The 20,856-nt window shown below is 47.2% G+C and overlaps 1 protein-coding gene across 1 annotated transcript in view; it reads left to right on the forward strand.

The window, feature by feature from the left end:
• Positions 1-20,856, forward strand: part of LOC135057219 (glycine N-acyltransferase-like protein 1) — a 52,285-nt gene that overhangs the window by 21,319 nt on the left and 10,110 nt on the right. Inside the window, exon 3 of the mRNA XM_063963112.1 lies at positions 2,590-2,716. Coding sequence (XP_063819182.1) covers positions 2,590-2,716 — 127 coding nt within the window. The remainder of the gene's footprint in view (positions 1-2,589; positions 2,717-20,856) is intronic.

Consider the following 20,856-nt stretch of genomic DNA (forward strand, 5'->3'; position numbering starts at 1 on the left):
ACCTTTTCCATGATGGCCACCGTTTGGTCTTCTGCACATTTGCAGTGCCATCTTCTTGTCTGTACTGAGTAAGAGTACCACAGTGGAACACAGCTCCAGTGACCCTGTGATATTCTGCTGTTATCCTGCATTAGATTCCTGCATACCTCCCAACTGTCCCAAATTTAGCAGGACAGTCCCGCTAATTGAACACTGTCCCGCTGTCCCATCCACGGGACGGGAGTCGGGGGTGTGGGCAGTTGGGAGAGCTAGTGATCACCACTGATCTGCTCAGCAAAGCAGCTGGTGATCACTGAAAAGATGGTGTGCATCTATTAGTGCAAGGAGGGGACCCTGGGTCTGCCCAGCTGCTCAGGGAGCACTGGACATGTCCCCAAAATGATGAAAATAAGGGTTGCAGTGATAGGCCACACCCCCTCAACTCGAGGTCCCACCCTCCACCAGAAGTCCCACCCCCTTTCCTGCCACGTGTCCCTATTCAGAAGGGACGAAAGTTCAGAGGTGTGTTCCTGTGCAATACCACTGTACTACCACACCATTATCCATGTACATGGTCAGGGGCGTATATCTACCCATTGGCCAGGATGGCACTCGCCAGGGGCGCTGCCCGACAGCGCCACCCTCTGCCAATGGGTGAAATCCCTTAAGCCATAGTGTCTGGCAATACCTGCTGTGCCGAGTTTCCTGTGCATTGCCTGGGATGGAGGGCGGTGGATCGCTCAGCAGGTAGGATCTGGCGCCAGTGTCTGGCATCGCAATATTCACTACAGGGAAGAAACTGAAAATAAACTACAACTCCCAGCAACCCTTGCTGTTGGGAGCTCCTGGCGGCAAGTGCTGCTAGGAGCTGTAGTTTATTTTCCATTTCTTCACGTAGTTTGGTGCGATGCCGGACATTTGCGCCAGCTCCTTCCTGCGGAGCGATCCTCTGCCCTCCATCACAGGCAGATCAGCACAGCAGGTATTGGCAGACATTACGGCTATCTGCTGGGATGTTGTGGGGTGGGGTATAGGGCTATATGCTAGGGTGGGACTAGGGCTATGTGCTGTGTGTGGAGGGTATGTATGTGCTGGGGGTGGGAGTGACTACTGCAATGTACTAAGGGCGAACTACAGCTATGTGCTGGGAGGGGGATGGGGACTATGGCTATGTGCTTGGGGAGGTGAGGGGCTCTGTGCAGGGAGGGGGACTATGGCTATCTATGCTGGCAGGGAACTATTGTGATGGGAAAGGGGTGCGGACTACTGCATGACTGTGTTGGGAGAGGTGGAGACTACGACTATGTGCTAGGAGGGACTTTGGCTATGTGCTTGGGGACTACAGCTATGTGTTGGGAAGGTGGAGGCTATAGCTATTTACTTGGAGGGGACTATGGCTATGTGTTGGAGGGGGTTGGGGACTATGACTGTGCTGGGAGGGGGGAAATGACTATGTGCTGTATTCTGGTGGGGGCTATGGCTATTTGCTGAAGGGGGACTACAGCTATGTACATTTGAATAGGAGAGTTAGGTAGTGCACTGCATTGCACTTTTTTGCACTATTATTTGATTATACTACAGATGGAGCCAGCGTTGTCTTTGCTGGCTGAGGCGTAGGCATGCACTTCCAGCGTGACTAGGCGATCCGTCCGCCTAGTCACGCAGGGAGTGCATGGAGACATTTCCAATTGTAAGTAACTTTGTCTGGCGCGTGCCACTGCCCGGACGTGGACTCTCTCCATTCAAGTGTATGGGGAGCGTCTCCTTCCGGGCGCGCACACCCATCCAGGTGGAGATGCTCACAGTGACTAGGTGCGCCCAGGCGGGCGCACCTAGTCACAGTGGGAGCAACAATAATGGAGGCTCCATCTGTACCTGGCCTTGGGTGGCATTGCCTCAGCCAGGCCAGGCACTGCTGATGTCTCCTCAGTGTTATAAGAATTACTGTTTGGGCATAATGTGTAAAGGGTACTGCTATGGTGTGGGCATGATGTGTATAAGGGGTACTACTGTGTTGTGTAATTAATTGGGGGAACTATTGTATGGTCATGACCCTTTTCCACAAGATCATTTCCCTTTTTTGCACATGCACCTTCCCTTTTTCAAATATGGGGGGCGCCAGTCCCTTACTTTGCCAGGGATGCCCGGACCCCTAGATACACCCCTGTACATGGTCCTCCTGTAAGCTCTGCTGCAGCCTACCATGTTTTGGGTCACCCCCTCACAGTCCGGACACACCTGTGTTTTCTGGACCATGCCTCCCCACCAACACCGTTCTAACACCATTGGCACATCCCCTCCCCACCCCGCGACCGCCTCTGCCTGTCAATCAGGCAGAAGCAATCACACCAGTTAGATGCTTTCGCATCTCACTGGGTGCGCATGCGCAGTGCACCCACTGCGCTAGTGCACTCCACAAAGGGCTCCAGAGTGCGATCATTGCAGTTGCAGCGATCGCCTCTCAATTAGGCCCCTAGACCACAGTGAAGCAAAAACTTTACAAACCTGAGCCAGTGACCGTGCAACTACAGTATGTATGTGCCCAGCAATGCAGGACACTGCTGTATATCTTCCCATTTTATCATATCTAATTTATTATTTCTACCATAGGAAATGATGGAACCTTTGGATTCTTACAATGATGTTTATTTTATGTTCAGTAAACACTCACAAAGTCTATCCCAGATGCTGCAGGATCCCCGTATAATAAATTGGAACAAGGCTTTAAATATAGAAGGTAAGGAGAGCAGTTTTTGAGTACTGAAAACTAAAGTTCTTCAAGTTTGTATCTGTTTTGTTTAATAAATGTACAAATGATGTATCTGTAATATATGAGCTGTGCAGTTGTGTAACGGATACCGACAGTGAGGATGCCGGAGTCAGAATACTGACAGCAGCATCCCGACTGTCAGAATCCATTACTTTTAGTAAGTAGGCTAACCCTGCCCCTCAACATCCATATACCTCTCGCTATCCGCAGCTTAACACTAATGCTGACCACCCACAGCCTAACCCTGTCCCTCCTACCCCACAGCATAATCCTAGCCCTCCCACTAGTGCTTAACCCTAACCTTCCCCCTGCAACCTAACCCTCCCACTAGTGCCTAAACCTAACCTTCCCCCGGAAGCCTAACCCTACCACTGCATCCTAACCCTTGTTAGCAGAGTGTTACAGTGTCAGATAGGGATGTTAGCCCACACAACTGCACTTAACCAGGATGATTGGTTTATTCAATAACAGAGATAACAGCTTGTAGTATATAGAAGATATTCTGCAGCATAAACTCACAGTATACATGTGAAGCAGTACAGCGGTAACACAGCATCTCAGTACACACAGGATGTGGCTTCATACACACAGGGTCACACACTCAGGAGAGCAGAAGCTGCACATCAGTGCAGTTTTCTCTCCCAGGAAGAACTCTATCAAACTGTGCACTAAGCACCTCCTCCTGCACTGAGCTGACACTAGGAGTGAAAACACTAGAAGCTGTTACTAGGAGGGAAGCTGCCTCTAGCAGAGGCGTAACTAGGGTTTTTGGAGCCCAGGGCAAGATCAATAATGGCGCCCCCCCCAAAAAAAAAATAATAATAATTTTTTCTTAATAAAAATAATAAATTAATAAAATGATAATAAAAAAAAAATACAAAAGGAAAGTATGTGCAGACGCCACCGGTGTCACTGCATATAAAGATGTCAGGGTGTGTATGTATGTGTATGTAGGTGCAGTGGTCGAAGTTGAAATTTTGAAAGTGGAATGAAAGAGTGCAGATAGCAATTATGCACGCGCCGAAGGCGCGCGCGCTCCGGAAAAGGGGCGCGGTCACTCAAAAGGGGCGTGTCCTTCAGTGTAGTAGGACCCCTTATACTATCTAGTACTGGTGCCCCTTTCACATTATAGCACACGGTATGAGCCGAAATTCACATTATAGCACACAGTATGAGCCGAAATTCACATTGCCCCACACGGCATGAGCCGAAATTCACATTATAGCACACAGTATGAGCCGAAATTCACATTACCCCACATGGTATGAGCCAAAATTCACATTATAGCACATGGTATGAGCCGAAATTCACATTATAGCACACGGTATGAGCCAAAATTCACATTACTCCACATGGTATGAGCCAAAATTCACATTTCCCCACATGGTATGAGCCGAAATTCACATTACAGCACACGGTATGAGCCGAAATTCACATTACAGCACACGGAATGAGCCAAAATTCACATTACCCCACATAGTATGAGCCGAAATTCACATTATAGCACACGGTATTAGCCAAAATTCACGTTACAGCACATGATATGAGCCAAAATTCCCATTATAGAGTTAGGGGATCCTACACCCAGAATTAACATGGCCTGTGGGGCACTATGATGAGGGGAGCCCACCCCCTTAATAGACTAATTGCAGAGTTTAGCAGCGGAAGGGCTGCAGCGGTTTCTCACCCCAAGCTGCGGCGCTTCTGCCACCTCCGACACTCCACATCTTCGGCACCACCCGGGATGCAGAGCACCGCACCGGGTATGCACCCTTTTCAGTGTGGTCTGCTGCGCTCCAAAGGGGTTCTTGTTTCATGCTGCAGGATCCCGATGTGCGCCTTCCTCCCCGCTGTTACTGTCACGGTAAGCATTAGTATCGTTTACCGCAGAGGCCATTTTCTGAGGCATATGTGTTAAACCTCAGGAACTGAGATGCCCTTCTCACCATACAGCTGTGTGGCCGAGCCGGGCGGGGGGACAGCCAGCAGCAGCATGCCGGATATCAGCAGCAGAGGGTGCGGGCTGTACATACTTGAGGCAGCTGGATATTCAACAGTGCTGAAAGCCTCCGGAGCCCGCACCCCCGGAGCTGCAGTACACCGGCAGAGGACACCCATCCCCCGAACCCTGCGTAGCCCAAAGCCGGAGATCAGCAGCATGTTGAACGCGGAAGCAGAAGCTGCTTATTGCCGGTCAGCATGCTGCTGATCTCCGGCTTTGGGCTCCGCATGTGCATTACGGCCCCCACCCTCGGCTGCTGATATCCGGCATGCTGCCCCTGCTGCTGGCTTTCCACCCGCCCGGCTCGCCCACCCAGCTGGATGGTGAGTGAGAAGGGCATCTCAGTGCCCGTGGATTAATACATATCTCTCTTCGGTAAATGGCCATTAGTACATCCCACACACACTGATTACACACACACAGACTGGCCACCCCCAAATCCTACACACACCCACTCAGACTACACACACACATTCTCATACTTTCCTCTCCCCCACACACACACTGGACTGCAAAAATTTACACACACTGACACTGTTCCACACACACACAATTAACACACACTCACACTGTCCCACACACACAATTAACACACACGCACACTGTCCCACACACCAGTGGCGTGCGGTGAGGTCAGTGGCGTGCGGTGAGGCACTACAGCCATAATGTCCGCCGAATCCTGCCGATGACCCCTACCGCCACCGAGCCAATGCCCGCCACTGCCTCTGAGCCGATGCCCGCTGCCACCACCAATGGCTTACAAACTCGCCCACCATCAACTGACCCAGCCCTCCGCCACTAATTTGCAACTCAGTCCAAAGTCGCCAATGCCCGCTGCATGCCTGCTCATCATACTTGTGATATATTGTACATTTTTATAGAAAAAAATAATAATCAGTGTTTGGGACTGGGAAGGGAGTGGGAGGAGGACATGAATGCAATTTTGTTGTCCAGGGTTTCCATTAACTTAATGGAGAAGGGTCTGAATGGGTTAAAAATGTAAAAAAAAACTGCGTGAGGTCCCCCTCCTAAGTATAACCAGCCTCGGGCTCTTTGAGCCGGTCCTGGTTGTTTAAATACTGGGAAAAAATTGGACAGGGGTTCCCCGTATTTAGACAACCAGCATCGGGCTCTTAGTCCGGTCCTGGTTCCAAAAATACGGGGGACAAAAGATGTAGGGGTCCCCCCGTATTTTTAAAACCAGCACCGGGCTCCACTAGCCAAGGACATAATGCCACAGCCGGGGGACACATTTATGTAGGTCCCTGCGGCCGTGGCATTACCCCCCCAACTAGTCACCACTGGCCGGGGTTCCCTGGAGGAGTGGGGACCCCTTAAATCAAGGGGTCACCCCCCCTCCAGGCACCCAAGGGCCAGGGGTGAAGCCCGAGGCTGTCCCCCCCCATCCGTGGGCTGTGGATGGGAGGCTGATAGCCATGTAAGTAAAAAAAGAATATTGTTTTTTGTTGTGGAACTACAAGGCCCAGAAAGCCTCCCCCGCTTGCTGGTACTTGGAGAACCTCAAGTACCAACATGCAGGGAAATAACGGGCCCGCCGGTACCTGTAGTTCTACAACAGAAAAAATACCCAAATAAAAACACAACTCACACACCGTGACAGTAAAAATTTATTAAAGCACACTGACACACTCACACATACTTACCTATATCCCACGCCGGTCACGTCCACTTGTCCAGTAGAATCCAATAGGGGTAGCTGTAAAAATGAGAGACAGATTACTTACCTACATCCCACGCTGGTCACGTCCACTTGTCCAGTAGAATCCAGTAGGGGAATCTGTAAAAATGAGAGACAGATTACTTACCTACATCCCACGCCGGTCACGTCCACTTGTCCAGTAGAATCCAATAGGGGTAGCTGTAAAAATGAGAGACAGATTACTTACCTACATCCCACGCTGGTCACGTCCACTTGTCCAGTAGAATCCAGTAGGGGAATCTGTAAAAATGAGAGACAGATTACTTACCTACATCCCACGCCGGTCACGTCCACTTGTCCAGTAGAATCCAATAGGGGTACCTGTAAAAATGAGAGACAGATTACTTACCTACATCCCACGCCGGTCACGTCCACTTGTCCAGTAGAATCCAATAGGGGAATCTGTAAAAATGAGAGACAGATTACTTACCTACATCCCACGCCGGTCACGTCCACTTGTCCAGTAGAATCCAATAGGGGTACCTGTAAAAATGAGAGACAGATTACTTACCTACATCCCACGCTGGTCACGTCCACTTGTCCAGTAGAATTCAATAGGGGTACCTGTAAAAATGAGAGACAGATTACTTACCTACATCCCACGCTGGTCACGTCCACTTGTCCAGTAGAATCCAGTAGGGGAATCTGTAAAAGTGAGAGACAGATTACTTACCTACATCCCACGCTGGTCACGTCCACTTGTCCAGTAGAATCCAGTAGGGGAATCTGTAAAAATGAGAGACAGATTACTTACCTACATCCCACGCCGGTCACGTCCACTTGTCCAGTAGAATCCAATAGGGGTACCTGTGAAAATGAGAGAGAGATTACTTACCTACATCCCACGCCGATCACGTCCACTTGTCCAGTAGAATCCAATAGGGGTACCTGTAAAAATGAGAGACAGATTACTTACCTACATCCCATGCTGGTCACGTCCACTTGTCCAGTAGAATTCAATAGGGGTACCTGTAAAAATGAGAGACAGATTACTTACCTACATCCCACGCTGGTCACGTCCACTTGTCCAGTAGAATCCAGTAGGGGAATCTGTAAAAATGAGAGACAGATTACTTACCTACATCCCACGCCGGTCACGTCCACTTGTCCAGTAGAATCCAATAGGGGTACCTGTAAAAATGAGAGACAGATTACTTACCTACATCCCACGCCGATCACGTCCACTTGTCCAGTAGAATCCAATAGGGGTACCTGTAAAAATGAGAGACAGATTACTTACCTACATCCCACGCTGGTCACGTCCACTTGTCCAGTAGAATCCAGTAGGGGAATCTGTAAAAATGAGAGACAGATTACTTACCTACATCCCACGCCGGTCACGTCCACTTGTCCAGTAGAATCCAATAGGGGTACCTGTAAAAATGAGAGACAGATTACTTACCTACATCCCGCGCCGGTCACGTCCACTTGTCCAGTAGAATCCAATAGGGGTACCTGTAAAAATTAAAATGATACTTACAAACTGCAATCCACAGGAGAGAGAGAGAGAGAGAGAGAGAGAGAGGGGGGGGGGGGGGGAGACTATCCTGCTGCTGCTGCTGCTGCTGCTGGGGAGACCGGCACACACTGCAGGGCCACGACGGGAGGACGGAGCCGGCGGAGGTGGGGGAGAGCCGCACACCGCCGCTCCTGTCAGCGGCAGCGGAGGAGGACGGGGCGCACACTACAGACGCCAATAACCGCCGGGACAATTAACACACACACACAATTAACACACGCACACTGTCCCACACACACAAATAACACACACGCACACTGTCCCACACACACAAATAACACACACGCACACTGTCCCACACACACAATTAACAAACACGCACTGTCCCACACACACACAATTAACACACTCACACTGTCCCACACACACACACTTAACACACGCACACTGTCCCACACACACACAATTAATACACACGCACACTGTCCCACACACACACAATTAACACACACTGTCCCACACACACACAATTAACACACACTCAAACTGTCCCACACACACACAATTAACACACTCACACTGTCCCACACACACACACACACACACACACACACACACAATTAACACACTCACACTGTCCCACACATACACAATTAACACACACGCACACTGTCCCACACACACACAATTAACACGCACTCAAAACTGTCCCACACACACAATTAACACACTCACACTGTCACACACACACAATTAACAAACACGCACTGTCCCACACACACAATTAACACACTCACACTGTCACACACACACAATTAACACACACACACTGTCCCACACACACACAATTAACACACGCACACTGTCCCACACACACACACAATTTACACACACTCAAACTGTCCCACACACACAATTAACACACTCACACTGTCCCACACACACACAATTAACACACACGCACTGTCCCACACACAACACACACGCACACTGTCCGACACACACACAATTAACACACACACACTTAACACACACACACACACACACACACACATACAAAATGTCCCGCTCCCCCTTCCCGCTCACCTGCACTCACTGCTGTTCAGGGGCCGCACGCCCCCCCCCCAGGTCGCGCACGCGCATGCGCGCACCTCCGCGGTCGCGATCGCGCACGCGATCGCGTACACAGTCACTTTGCAGGGGGGAGTAGGGGGAGGCTCCTGGCTGCCGCTGCCTGTCTATTGTGACAGGCACAGCAGCCGGGGAGACAGGGAAAGCGCCACGGGTAGCGCCGGCGGAATCCCTGAAGCATGGGGCGAGTGGGCCGTGCAGGTGCCGGTGGCGCCCCCCTCTGTTGGGGCTGCCATGGCGCCCAGGGCACGTGCCCTGCTCGCCCCGTGCTAGATACGCCTCTGGCCTCTAGTGCTGGGAACGGAGACAGACAGCAGAGTGATCCATTGTCTAATACCCCCCTCACTCAAGGCTATTTCCGGTTACATACATTTGCATTACACTTTATCAAAAACATTTCTCAATAAAGTTTTCCTGTAACCGAAAACACATTAATAAAGCATGGTAAGCAAACAGTAAAACAAATCAACATTTCTCAAAGGTATTTCAGTCCACATTTTGTCATGAACATATTCAGCAAGTGTGATGATAGTCCCTTTGTCAACATATCAGCAGCATTGCTCTCGCTTGCTGTGTAATTAACGTTGACAGACTTGTTTTCCACTAACTCACAGATAAAGTGATGTCTCATGGCAATGTGTTTGGACCGTCCATAATGCTTGGTGCTGGAAGACAAATCAATTTCTCCCTTGTTATCACACGCAATGTTGATAGTCTCACTGTGGTAAAGAAGACTAAGCTCACATAAAGTCTCCTTCATCTATAAAGCTTATTTTGCAGTTTCTGTAAGTGCCATGTACTCCACCTCAGAGGTGGATAGGGCAACAGTGGGTTGCTTCCTGCTCACTAAGCTGATGGCTGACCTGCCAAACGAACAAGTATCCCTGTAGGAACAACGGTCATTCTCATCTGATCACCAATTGGCATCACAGAAAACTTGCAAAGTTGTATCTTTTGACTTTGTAAACACCAACCTTAATGAACTTGTACCTTTTAAGTACCTTCAGTTTCTTTTGACTGCAATCCAGTGTTGCCTCCCAGGGTTAATTGCAAACTGGCTTGCCCAGCTCACTGCATGTGTGATGTCGAGGCGAGTACCAATACTTGCATACATTAAGCTACCAACAGCATTTTGATAAAGAACCTCTCTCATTTTCTCTATCTCCTCTTGGCTGGATGGTGACATCGCCTTTACCACCTTTATGCTTTTGTCAATAGCAGTGCTCACTTGTTTTGCATCAAACATTCCATACTTGCAAAGTATTGCTTCAATATATGTCTGTTGAACAATTGTAACAGTCCTATCTTTAAGGTTTTGTACATTCCTAACAAATGATTTGCAGGGCCTAAATCATTTAAATTGAATCTTTGTTTCAGCTGCTGTTTTACATCAGTAATGTGCTCTTCTTGACCTGCTAGCAATAGATCATACACAACTATGATGAACCGCTTTTATTCTATAGTTTTGTGATATAAGCAGTGATCAGTCTCTGACCTAATGAAGTTCATCTCTAGCAGCACAGCATCCAGCTTTACATACCAACATTGACCACTTTGCTTTAGGCCGTACAAAGATTTCTTTAAGAAGCAAACTTTTCCCTCTTGGAACATACTCTCATCATAATGTTCAGGTGGTTCCATATAAATCTCCTCAATTATCTCTCCATTTAGGAATGCAGAATCAAAGTCTAACTGGTATAACAATAAATCATGAAGTGTAGCAATGGCAATGACTAACTTCAGGGTGCTGTACCTTGCGACAGGTGAAAAGATCTCTCCGTAGTCGATCCCGGATTTTTGTGTGTGTCTTTTAGCAACGAGGCAGGCTTTATAACAAGCAATAATCCTGTACGCATTCAGCTTTCTGCAAAAGACCCACTTGTTCTTGATTGTCTTACGGTTATTCGGACTGTCAACTACAGTCCATGTACTGTTATCATCCAGAGCTGACAGCTCTGTATATATTTCTGACTTCCATTTTTTCCAGTCGCTACATGATTTTGCTTCCTGTATATTTAGGGGTTCACAGTAAGCTATATTTGCATATTCCTCACTGTATCTTTTGGATGGAATACCTTTATTGCTCCTCATGGAACTTCTGTTTCCTGATTGGGTATCCGCATTAACACTTTCAGGTTCAGACACGCTTACCGCTGCCTGTACATCCAGCGATACATATTGTTGCTGTGATTCTTGTTCCACTATTCCAGTGATTGGTGCTGTCTCATGGAACACCACATCTCTAGACTTTAGAAGAAAGTTTGTAATATCCCAAAGCCTGTATCCTTAGCTTTTTTCACAGTATCCTAGCATAATACATTCCACTAACTTTGGATCTAATTTCTGTCTTTTCTCCTTAGGTATATGTGCATAAGCTTTACAGCTGAAGACACGGAGATGATTGACAGATGGCTTTTTCTTGGACCACGCTACCAATGGCGTTTTACCTTTTACGGCTACTGTGGGCACATGGTTTTTAAGACATACTGCAGTAGACACTGCTTCCACCTAAAACCTTTTCTCCAGGCTTGCATCACTCAACATAGTCCGTTCTTTCTCAACAATTGTACGATTTGCACGCTCACGCACACTGTTTTGTTCTGGCATGTAAGCAATTGTTAGTTAAAGCTGTATGCCATCGTTTTTAAGGAATTGCGCTAAACCTCTGTTGTCATACTCTCCGCCATTGTTGGATCTCAAGACTTTTAATTTCAGACCCGTCTGAGTCTCCACCAGGTTCTTGTATACCACAATTTTATTGACAACTTCACTTTTAGCTTTCGTGAAATACACGTGTCATCCTTGTGGCATCATCAATAAATGTTATAAAATACCTGTAGCCACTCATTGATTCCATCTCCATCGGACCACATACGCCAGTATGCAGTAGGGCTAGTGGTATTTCTGCTCGACTAGTAGACTTAGGAAATGTACTTTGTGAAATGGGGTGCGAGTCTGCTTTCCTTTTATACAACTCTCGCACACAGGTCTCTCAGTATTACTCACAGTGATTCCAGTTGCCATTCCATTGAGTAGTTTCTGGACGTTGTCATATCCCAGATGACCTAGGCGCCTGTGCCACAGATCCATCAACTGATTTGAATTAGAGGCCGCCATTGCAGAACACTGCTCAGTGTCCAGGACGGCTGAAGCAATTACAGTCCCATTCTCATTTTGCATTCATACATTTTCCCTTTGAAAACTGGACTCTAACCTTTTTTCTCCAGTACGCTTATAGCAATGAGATTGCTTCCCAAATCTGGCATGAACAAGACATCTTGAATGTCCGTAATAACTGTTTCATCTTTAATTCTTAGACGCACTGTGATTGTCCCAAATTTTGAAGCAGTAAGGACTTTGTCTTCAATCCCTTTTACTGTAATGGGTTCACATGCTGTCAGTAAATTGAACCATTCCTAATTACAACTGAAATGCCTCTTGGTCCCCGAGTCCATGTACCAGCAATCCTTCTTGTGACTATCTGATACATTCAATGCTTACTCATTTGGTTTGTCATGCTTCTACTGCGTATCACTGCAATTTCTCAGTCTGCAATCTGAGGCCTTGTGCCCCACCTTGTGACACATAAAGCACTTGAACTTGAGCTTTCTGGACTTAGTACCTTTTGTGAATAAGGCAGAACCCTCAGCATGTGTCTCGACAGGAATACGTTCTTGGAACTGCAGCAGCTTGGCTCTTACAATTTATGTTGTCAGCTTGGTATCGTTAGACCCCAAAGCTACTACCAGGAAATCGAATTCTGGTGTCAGATTTTGTAACATCATCATCACCACTTCCTCATCATCCACCTGTGCCCTCACAGACACCTACTGCTGAGGTATTGACAGTATTTTATCAATATAATAATGAATGTCTTTACAGGCACTTAACTTTGTCCCGTACAGCATAAGCCTAAAGTTTATTCTTCTCATCAGACCTTTGTCTTCATACGCCACTTGCAGAGCTGTCCATGTCTTTTGTGGACACTTTCCCGCTGATAATGGAGTAGACGTGTTGTTCCACGGCCAAGCCTATTGTCCCGACGGCTCAATCCACTTCAACTGGGTTTGGGTCTGCTCCTGGCTCAATTGTGACTTTCCACAACTTTTCCTGCGTAAGCTGCATCTCCATGTCGAATTTCCTCATTGTGTAATTCTCTGAGCCTTTTAGCTTTGTAAAAATTCACGCTGTTTCCTATACTGTACATTATTCTCTATATTTAATAAAAAGTAGTCCTTCTTTAATCAGCTGCACTTTTATTTCTTATGTACCTCCATTTTAGAATGCCTTTCCGACTTGGGGTCCTGGGCCCATAGCCTGTTGGCAGAGTGTTGCAATGTTGGATAGGGATGTCAGTCCACACAATGGCACTTAACCAGGATGATTGGTTTATTCAATAACAAAGATAACTGCTTGTAGTATTTAGAAGATCTTCTGCAGCAGCAGGAACTTACAGTATACATGTGAAGCAGTACAGCGGTAACACAGTACCTCAGTACACACAGGATGCGGCTGCAGACACACGATGTGGCTGCAGGGTAGACAAGGTCACACACTCAGGAGAGCAGAGGTTGCACGTCAGTGCAGTTTTCTCTCCCAGGAAGAACTCTCTTAGACTGTGCACTAAGCACCTCCTCCTGCACTGAGCTGACACTAGGAGTGAAAACACTAGAGAAGGGAAGCTGCCTCTAGTGCTGGGAATGGAGACAGACAGCAGAGTGATCCAATGTCTAACAACCCTACCCGTCACCATCATACAGTACTTACAGTATGCTCAGGATGGTACTGTTGGGATTCCAGCATCAGGTTTCTCATTGGTGTTGGGATTCCAGAACTGGTCTTCTGACTGCCAACATCCTAACCATCAGGATGCCAACTACAGCCTGAGCTGTGTGCATACTTGTATAAACAACTGATAAAACCAAACTTTATCTTTTGTCACATAAGACAGACAAATCTAATATACTTTGTTGTTCACTGTGTTTTAACAATTCTTTCAGCTTCATTCTACTTTATTGCTCTCTTCCTCGATTACATTTACTTCAATCAGATGTTTAGTATATATAGTATATAGTATATAGTAGTGGACTGCGCTCCTAAAAGGTACATGTGGAAATTGAATGTTTGCTGCTAGGGAAAAAGGATAAATAGGTTCACACAAAAAGGATATCCCAGTGCATCACATTCAGTAAGTGGAAAAATTGAGTTCAGTATGATTGACTAGAGGATCTTAACTGCATCCATAGCTCAGATAAGGAGACGGGCCCACTGCTAGCAACATAAGATACACTGCAGTGGGCACCCGGCAAATAGAGGGGTTGGGATTGAAATGTCAGCAGGTGGGATGCCGGTGGTCAGAATACCGACCGCAGCATCCTGATGTTCACAATCCCGACAGGGGAAAGGTAAGTATACTTACCTCCCCGAATGGCCCCCTAACCCTCCCTTCTAGCAGCTTAAACCTAACCCCCCCCCCCTCTGCCCCACAGCCTAACCCTAACCCTCACCCCTGCAGCTTAACCCTTACCCTCCCTGGGGGTGCCTAAACCTATCCCCCCTCCCCACAGCCTAAACCTAACAATGCCCCCACAGCCTAAACCTAACAACTCCCACCCCCCAAAAGGTTTACCACTCAGAGGGTCCGGCACATGCTTGATAGGGATCCTGACCAAATCCCAAATAGAGTCATAGTGTACTTGGAGGTGCGTGCATATGAAAAGGCAAAACAAAACCTCTTATGTGAAATAATATCTGTATATCTGCAAAAGAAATGGTGGCTTATAATAATAGTGATATATTAAGGATATTTATAATGATGTATTGATTAATTACAGTAAGAGAGAAGAGGGAACAGACATAAAAAAAGATTTGAACACACCCCACCCAAATCTAACTCTCTCTGCACGTTATATCTGCCCCACCTGCAGTGCACATGGTTTTGGCAATTCGAGAAAAATGCTGCTGTTGCGATCAGGTCTGAATTAGGCCCCATATGTGGAGTCTGATAAGGAGACTGTACACTGCAGAGTAGTAAATTTAACAAGAAATGTTTCTGAGTCAGATGCAGATTTTCTAAAATTGAGATGCCCACTTTCAGCATCTTGAGGCGATGCATTTTAGCCACACCATCAGTCACACTATCGATACTTGCATAAGCCGTATGGCAGGTGCAGTTACTCTGAACACAGCCACTTTCAGCACATGCCTATGTTGTCACGCTCGGCGGGAATTGAGGATCCGGCGACTGAGACTTGCCCGAGGAAGCAACCACCTGTGGATGAAGAAGACGAGGGGGCTGGATATAGTTCCTTCTCATGAGACAAAGGCCAATGGAAGACGTAGTCTGAGCTAGGAGTCAATGAGTAGTCGTTGAAGAAGCGAGACTGAAGAAAAGAACTGCGGGCTTGTGACTGCGGTTAGAAAGACGTGGCTGAAGAGAAAGAATTGCGGCGTTATGAACTGTGGCTTGAAAGACGTGGCTGACAAGAATGAACTGCAGAATGATGATCTGTGGCTTGAAAGACGTGGCTTACAAGAATGAACTGCGGAATGATGAACTGTGGCTTGAAAGACGTGGCTGGAGTGAACGAGCTGCGGAATGATGAACTGTGGCTTGAAAGACGTGGCTGGAGTGAACGAGCCGCGGAATGATTAACTTCTGGCTTGAAAGACGTGGCTGGAGTGAATGAGCTGCGGAGTGATGATCTGTGGCTTGAAAGACGTGGCTGGAGTGAGTGAGCTGTGGAATGATTAACTATGGCTTGAAAGACGAGGCCGAAGAACTCTGCCTTAAACATAGAATTTGACGGAAGATTAGAACCACTTGGCCCCTCTAGTCTTAAGGAGTTGAAAACTGCGGAGGTCCCATAGCGGCCGGGATTCCTCTGCGGCTTGGAGTCCCGGTGGACACTCTACGAGAGGAGACGGGCTGGAGGCAATAGGACTGCTGCAGTGAAAGATAGTAGCTGGAACCAGGGCACCTGGAACAACCTGAAGCAACCTGGGAGCACAGAGCTAGAGCACCTTACACGTAAGCAACTTGAAGCACTGGCAGTCTACTCTGGGCTAGCCCCCTTTTGTAAGGGAAGCTGACCATGGATTGGCTGGACGCAGAATGGGGCTAATTGGCTTCCTTGGTCTCCAATATGGCAGCCCCCAGCAGAGAGGACACACACCATTACAGGGAGTCAGTATGCAGACTGAACTTCCTGCCTCCCGGAAGCCACACCCCCACCAGAGCCCTCTGCTGCAGCAACTCCCTGCACGTCGCCTCATGTCCCCAGCCCCCCGGCCGCATTTACACTGTGTTTAACTCTGAATCAGGGCCTAGTTGGCATCTTCCATAATCACCCCCGCCATGGTGTCAGGACGATAGATTGACAGAGATTGACAGAGTCTAGGTTGACAGCTTATGGTCAACATTTATTAGGTTGGCATGTATAAAAAGTCGATAGGTGACAGGTCAATAGTGTTTAAGGTCAACAGGTTCGAAAGGTCAATATGACCATGGTCAATACACAACTAGTCGACACGTGTTTTGCAGGGTTTTCCCAAGATTTTCTTGATTTGCTATCCACGTGGACATCTATTGGGATAAGTAACCTGTGGTGTGGGGAGCGAGCCTGCGAAGGTGCACGTTTTTGCTGATGGTGGTAGGGATCCCGGCAGTCGAAATACCGATGACGGAAACCCGACACTACTCGGAATGCCGGTGCTGGAATCCCAATATTGACGGCCATCCTGGCTCTGGTATCCCGACCGCCAGGAACCCACACAAGGAAGTCACAGGCCACCGAAGAGGTATGCCACGTGGGGTTAGGTTTAGGCTGCAGGGTGAGGGTTAGGGTTAGGCTGTTAGGAGGGGGGCTAGGGAGGGGGGCTAGAGCTGGGCACCCCCGGGAAGGTTAGGGTTAGGCTGCGGGGGAGGGGGTTAGGATTAGCATGTGGGAAGGTGGGGTTAGGGTTAGGCACCACCTAGGAAAGTTAGGGTTAGGCTGCCGGGAGAGGGTTAGGGTCAGGCTGCGGAAAATGTGGGATAGTGTTAGGGATTATGGCTAGCTTTATTTATTGGGTGGGTTAGGGTTAGGCACCACCTAGGAAGGTTAGGGTTTGGCCGCCGGGAGAGGGTTAGGGTCAGGCTGCGGAAAATGTGGGATAGGGTTAGGGATTAGGGCTAGCTTTATTTATTGGGTGGGTTAGGGTTAGGCACCACCTAGGAAGGTTAGGGTTTGGCCGCCGGGAGAGGGTTAGGGTCAGGCTGCGGAAAATGTGGGATAGGGTTAGGGATTAGGGCTAGCTTTATTTATTGGGTGGGTTAAGGTTAGGCACCACCTAGGAAGGTTAGGGTTAGGCCGTCGGGAGAGGGTTAGGGTCAGGCTGTGGAAAAGGTAGGATAGGGTCAGGGGGGTTAGGGATTAGGGTTAGCTTTATTTATTACTCACAGTACCAACCGCATGAAATACTGTATACAAGATTTGGCCCTCCAAAAAAAAACCTTGTGTTGACCATTTATGTGTCAACTATTGTCATGTAGATAATATTAACCTTTTGTACCTGTCAACCTTCACCGCTGTTGACCTTTCATGTGTCAACCTTTTGTACCTATCAACCTTTTGTACCTGACAACTTAAAGCATGTCGTGCATTTGGTGTCAATCTTTTGACTGTCAACCATAACACTGTAGATCCATTAATCCACCCCCCACCACACACACACACACACACACACACACACACACACACACACACACACACACTAAAAAAATGCTAGTAATTAAGATCTCCTGTATATATGTGCAACTTCCCTCAATGCACATCAGGCCTAATTCAGATGTGGTCATAATGAGGCTATTGTACGCACATTGGGGATCAGTCCGAGATGTTCGCTCGTTGACGATTTTCGCTATGCTGTGATTTGTTGCAAAATGCGCAAGGCACGCAGGGTGCATGCGCTTAGTTATTTAACTAAAAACTTAGTAGATTTGCTGTGGATCCTGCGGCGCTTTTCAGTTGCTCTGCTGATCGGTGAGTGATTGACAGGAAAGGGGCATTTCTGGGTGGTAACTGAGCGTTTTCTGGGAGTGTGCTAAAAAAGCAGGCATGTCAGGGAAAAACGCGGGAGTGTCTGGAGAAACGGGGGAGTGGCTGGCCGAACGCAGGGCGTGTTTGTGACGTCAAACCAGGAACTAAACGGACCGAGTTGATCGCAATCTAGGAGTAGGTCTGGAGCTACTCAGAAACTGCAAGAAAATATTTAGTAGCAGATCTGCTAACCTTTCGTTCGCTATTCTGCTAAGGTAAGATACACTCCCAGAGGGCGGCGGCCTAGCGTTTCTAATGCTGCTAAAAGCAGCTAGCGAGCAAACAACTCGGAATGAGGGCCATTGGTCTAAATTTTCTTACTGCGCATGTGTCTGAGCTTACAGTGAGGTAAGTGAATTGCAATGGCGGTCGCACCAAGGAATTAGTCGCAAAGTGATTGACAGTAAGATAGCATTTGGGGGTGGTAACGAGGAGTGATCAGATAAACGCAGGTGTGTCATGGGCATTCAGATGGTGTTTGCTGGGTAGGCATAAATTAGCAGTTGTGATCTTACTTACTACTGGAGAGTCTACTGTGTCCCGGGAGAGCAGCTCAGACTCAGCGTCTACAGAAGCACTCAGACCCTGCGACATGACCCGATTTGCAATAGTAGTACCAATGTATCAGCAATTATATGCTGTCGACAAAAATGATGCGACAGCAGTGGGCGTCCCTATGGGTTCCGGTATGAATGGTCGACCATGTTATGGTCGACAGTCATTAGGTCGACCACTATTCGTCGACATTGACATGGTCGACATGGACACATGGTCGACACATGAAAATGGTCGACACATGAAAGGTCGACACATGAAAAGGTCGACATGAGTTTTTTAACTTTTTTTGGTGTCGTTTTTTGCGGAAAGTGACTGGGAACCCCAATTAGTGCACCGCGTCCCCTCGCATGGCTCGCTTCGCTCGCCATGCTCCGGGCATGGTGCCTTCGCTCCGCTACCGCTTCGCTCGGCACAGATTACCGTTCCAATCGTAGTGCACGTGGATCGTAAAGTATGGAAAATTTCCCCAAAAGAAAAAAAAGTTACAAAACTCATGTCGACCTTTTCATGAGTCGACCTTTCATGTGTTGACCATTTCATGTGTCGACCATGTGTCCATGTCGACCATGTCAATGTAGACCAATAGTGGTCGACCTAATGACTGTCGACCATAACATGGTCGACCATGTTAATGGATACCGTCCCTATGCTCAGGTTACCTTCTGCCAATATTAGCATATAGGACCTAACTCAGAACTGATCGCAGCAGCAAATTTGTTAGCTAATGGGCAAAACCATGTGCAGGGGGGGCTAGATATAACAAGTGCAGAGAGAGTTAGATTTGGGTGGGGTGTGTTCAAACTGAAATCTAAATTACAGTGTAAAAATAAAGCAGCCAGTATTTACCCTGCACAGAAACAAAATAACCCACCCAAATCTAACTCTCTCTGCACATGTTATATCTGCCTCCCCTGCAGTGCAACATGGTTTTGCCCATTAGCTAACATATTTGCTGCTGCAATCAAATCTGAATTAGTCTTACAGTCGCAATTGCAAATTCCAAAATATATCAACAGCAGCAGCAAGAAGAACCACATCTGAATTAGGCCCAGTGAGGCTTGGACTGACCATACATGCCAACAAAGCCAATTGGATAAAATCAGGACAAAATAAATCATGCCCATATTCAGCCAAGTTGTATTCATATTGTGTGAGGCCACACCTTCATCCCAAGAAGATGCCTCTTATTAGACTGCTGACAGTGGGAATACTCTGTAAATGTTTCTTTGCTTCCCGTTCAAAACCATCAACTTGCCTATGCTTAGGCTTGTTTTTTATTTAGAGCATTCAATTACAATATTATTTTTCCATCTGAGTTTTCTCTCATAACAGTGGGCCTGATTAATAGGGAGATGTACTAAGCATTGGAGAGTGATAAAGTGGAGATAGATAAAGTACCAACCAATCAGCTCCTAATTGCCATGTTACACGCTGTGCTTGAAAAATGACAGCTATGAGCTGATTGGTTAGTACTTTATCTCTCCCCACTTTATCACTCTACAAGACTTAGTACATCTGCTCTGGCATATGCGGTTGCATCTTAGTACTGTGCGAAAGCATATAAATGTCGCAGCCACCAGGAGTTGTATTGAGACACACATCATTAACAAATTCAAACAACTGAGACAGGCACTAAGCGACATTGATTGGGAAGTTTTGTTTCATGGTAAAGGCACAATGGAAATGTGGGATGATTTAAAAGGGTTGCTTGATAGCAATATTCACAAATTCATTCCCATGAGCAGTAAACGCAGGAGTACTAAAAACAAACCAATGTGGCTTAGTAAGGAGGTCAAAGAAGCAGTGGCTAAAAAGAGGCGTGCTTTCAAAACATTTCAATCTAATGGATGGGGAGGAGTCATTACAGCATTACAAGGAATGCAATAAAAAATGCAAAAAAGTAATAAGGGCAGCAAAAATTGTATACAAAAAGCAAATCGCTATAGAGAGTAAAAGTAATCCTAAAACGTTTTATAAATACATAAACAGTAAAAGTTTAAAGAAGGAGAACGTAGGCCCATTAAAATAAGAATTGGGAGCTTTGATAAACGATGATAAAATAAAAGTGGAAATACTGAACAACCAAATCATTGGTACTTCCGCATCTGGAATATTGGTGGTCATTCCGAGTTGTTCGCTCGCAAGCTGCTTTTAGCA

Source organism: Pseudophryne corroboree, chromosome 3, assembly GCF_028390025.1.
Source record: "Pseudophryne corroboree isolate aPseCor3 chromosome 3, aPseCor3.hap2, whole genome shotgun sequence".
Taxonomy (NCBI): Eukaryota; Metazoa; Chordata; class Amphibia; order Anura; family Myobatrachidae; genus Pseudophryne; species Pseudophryne corroboree.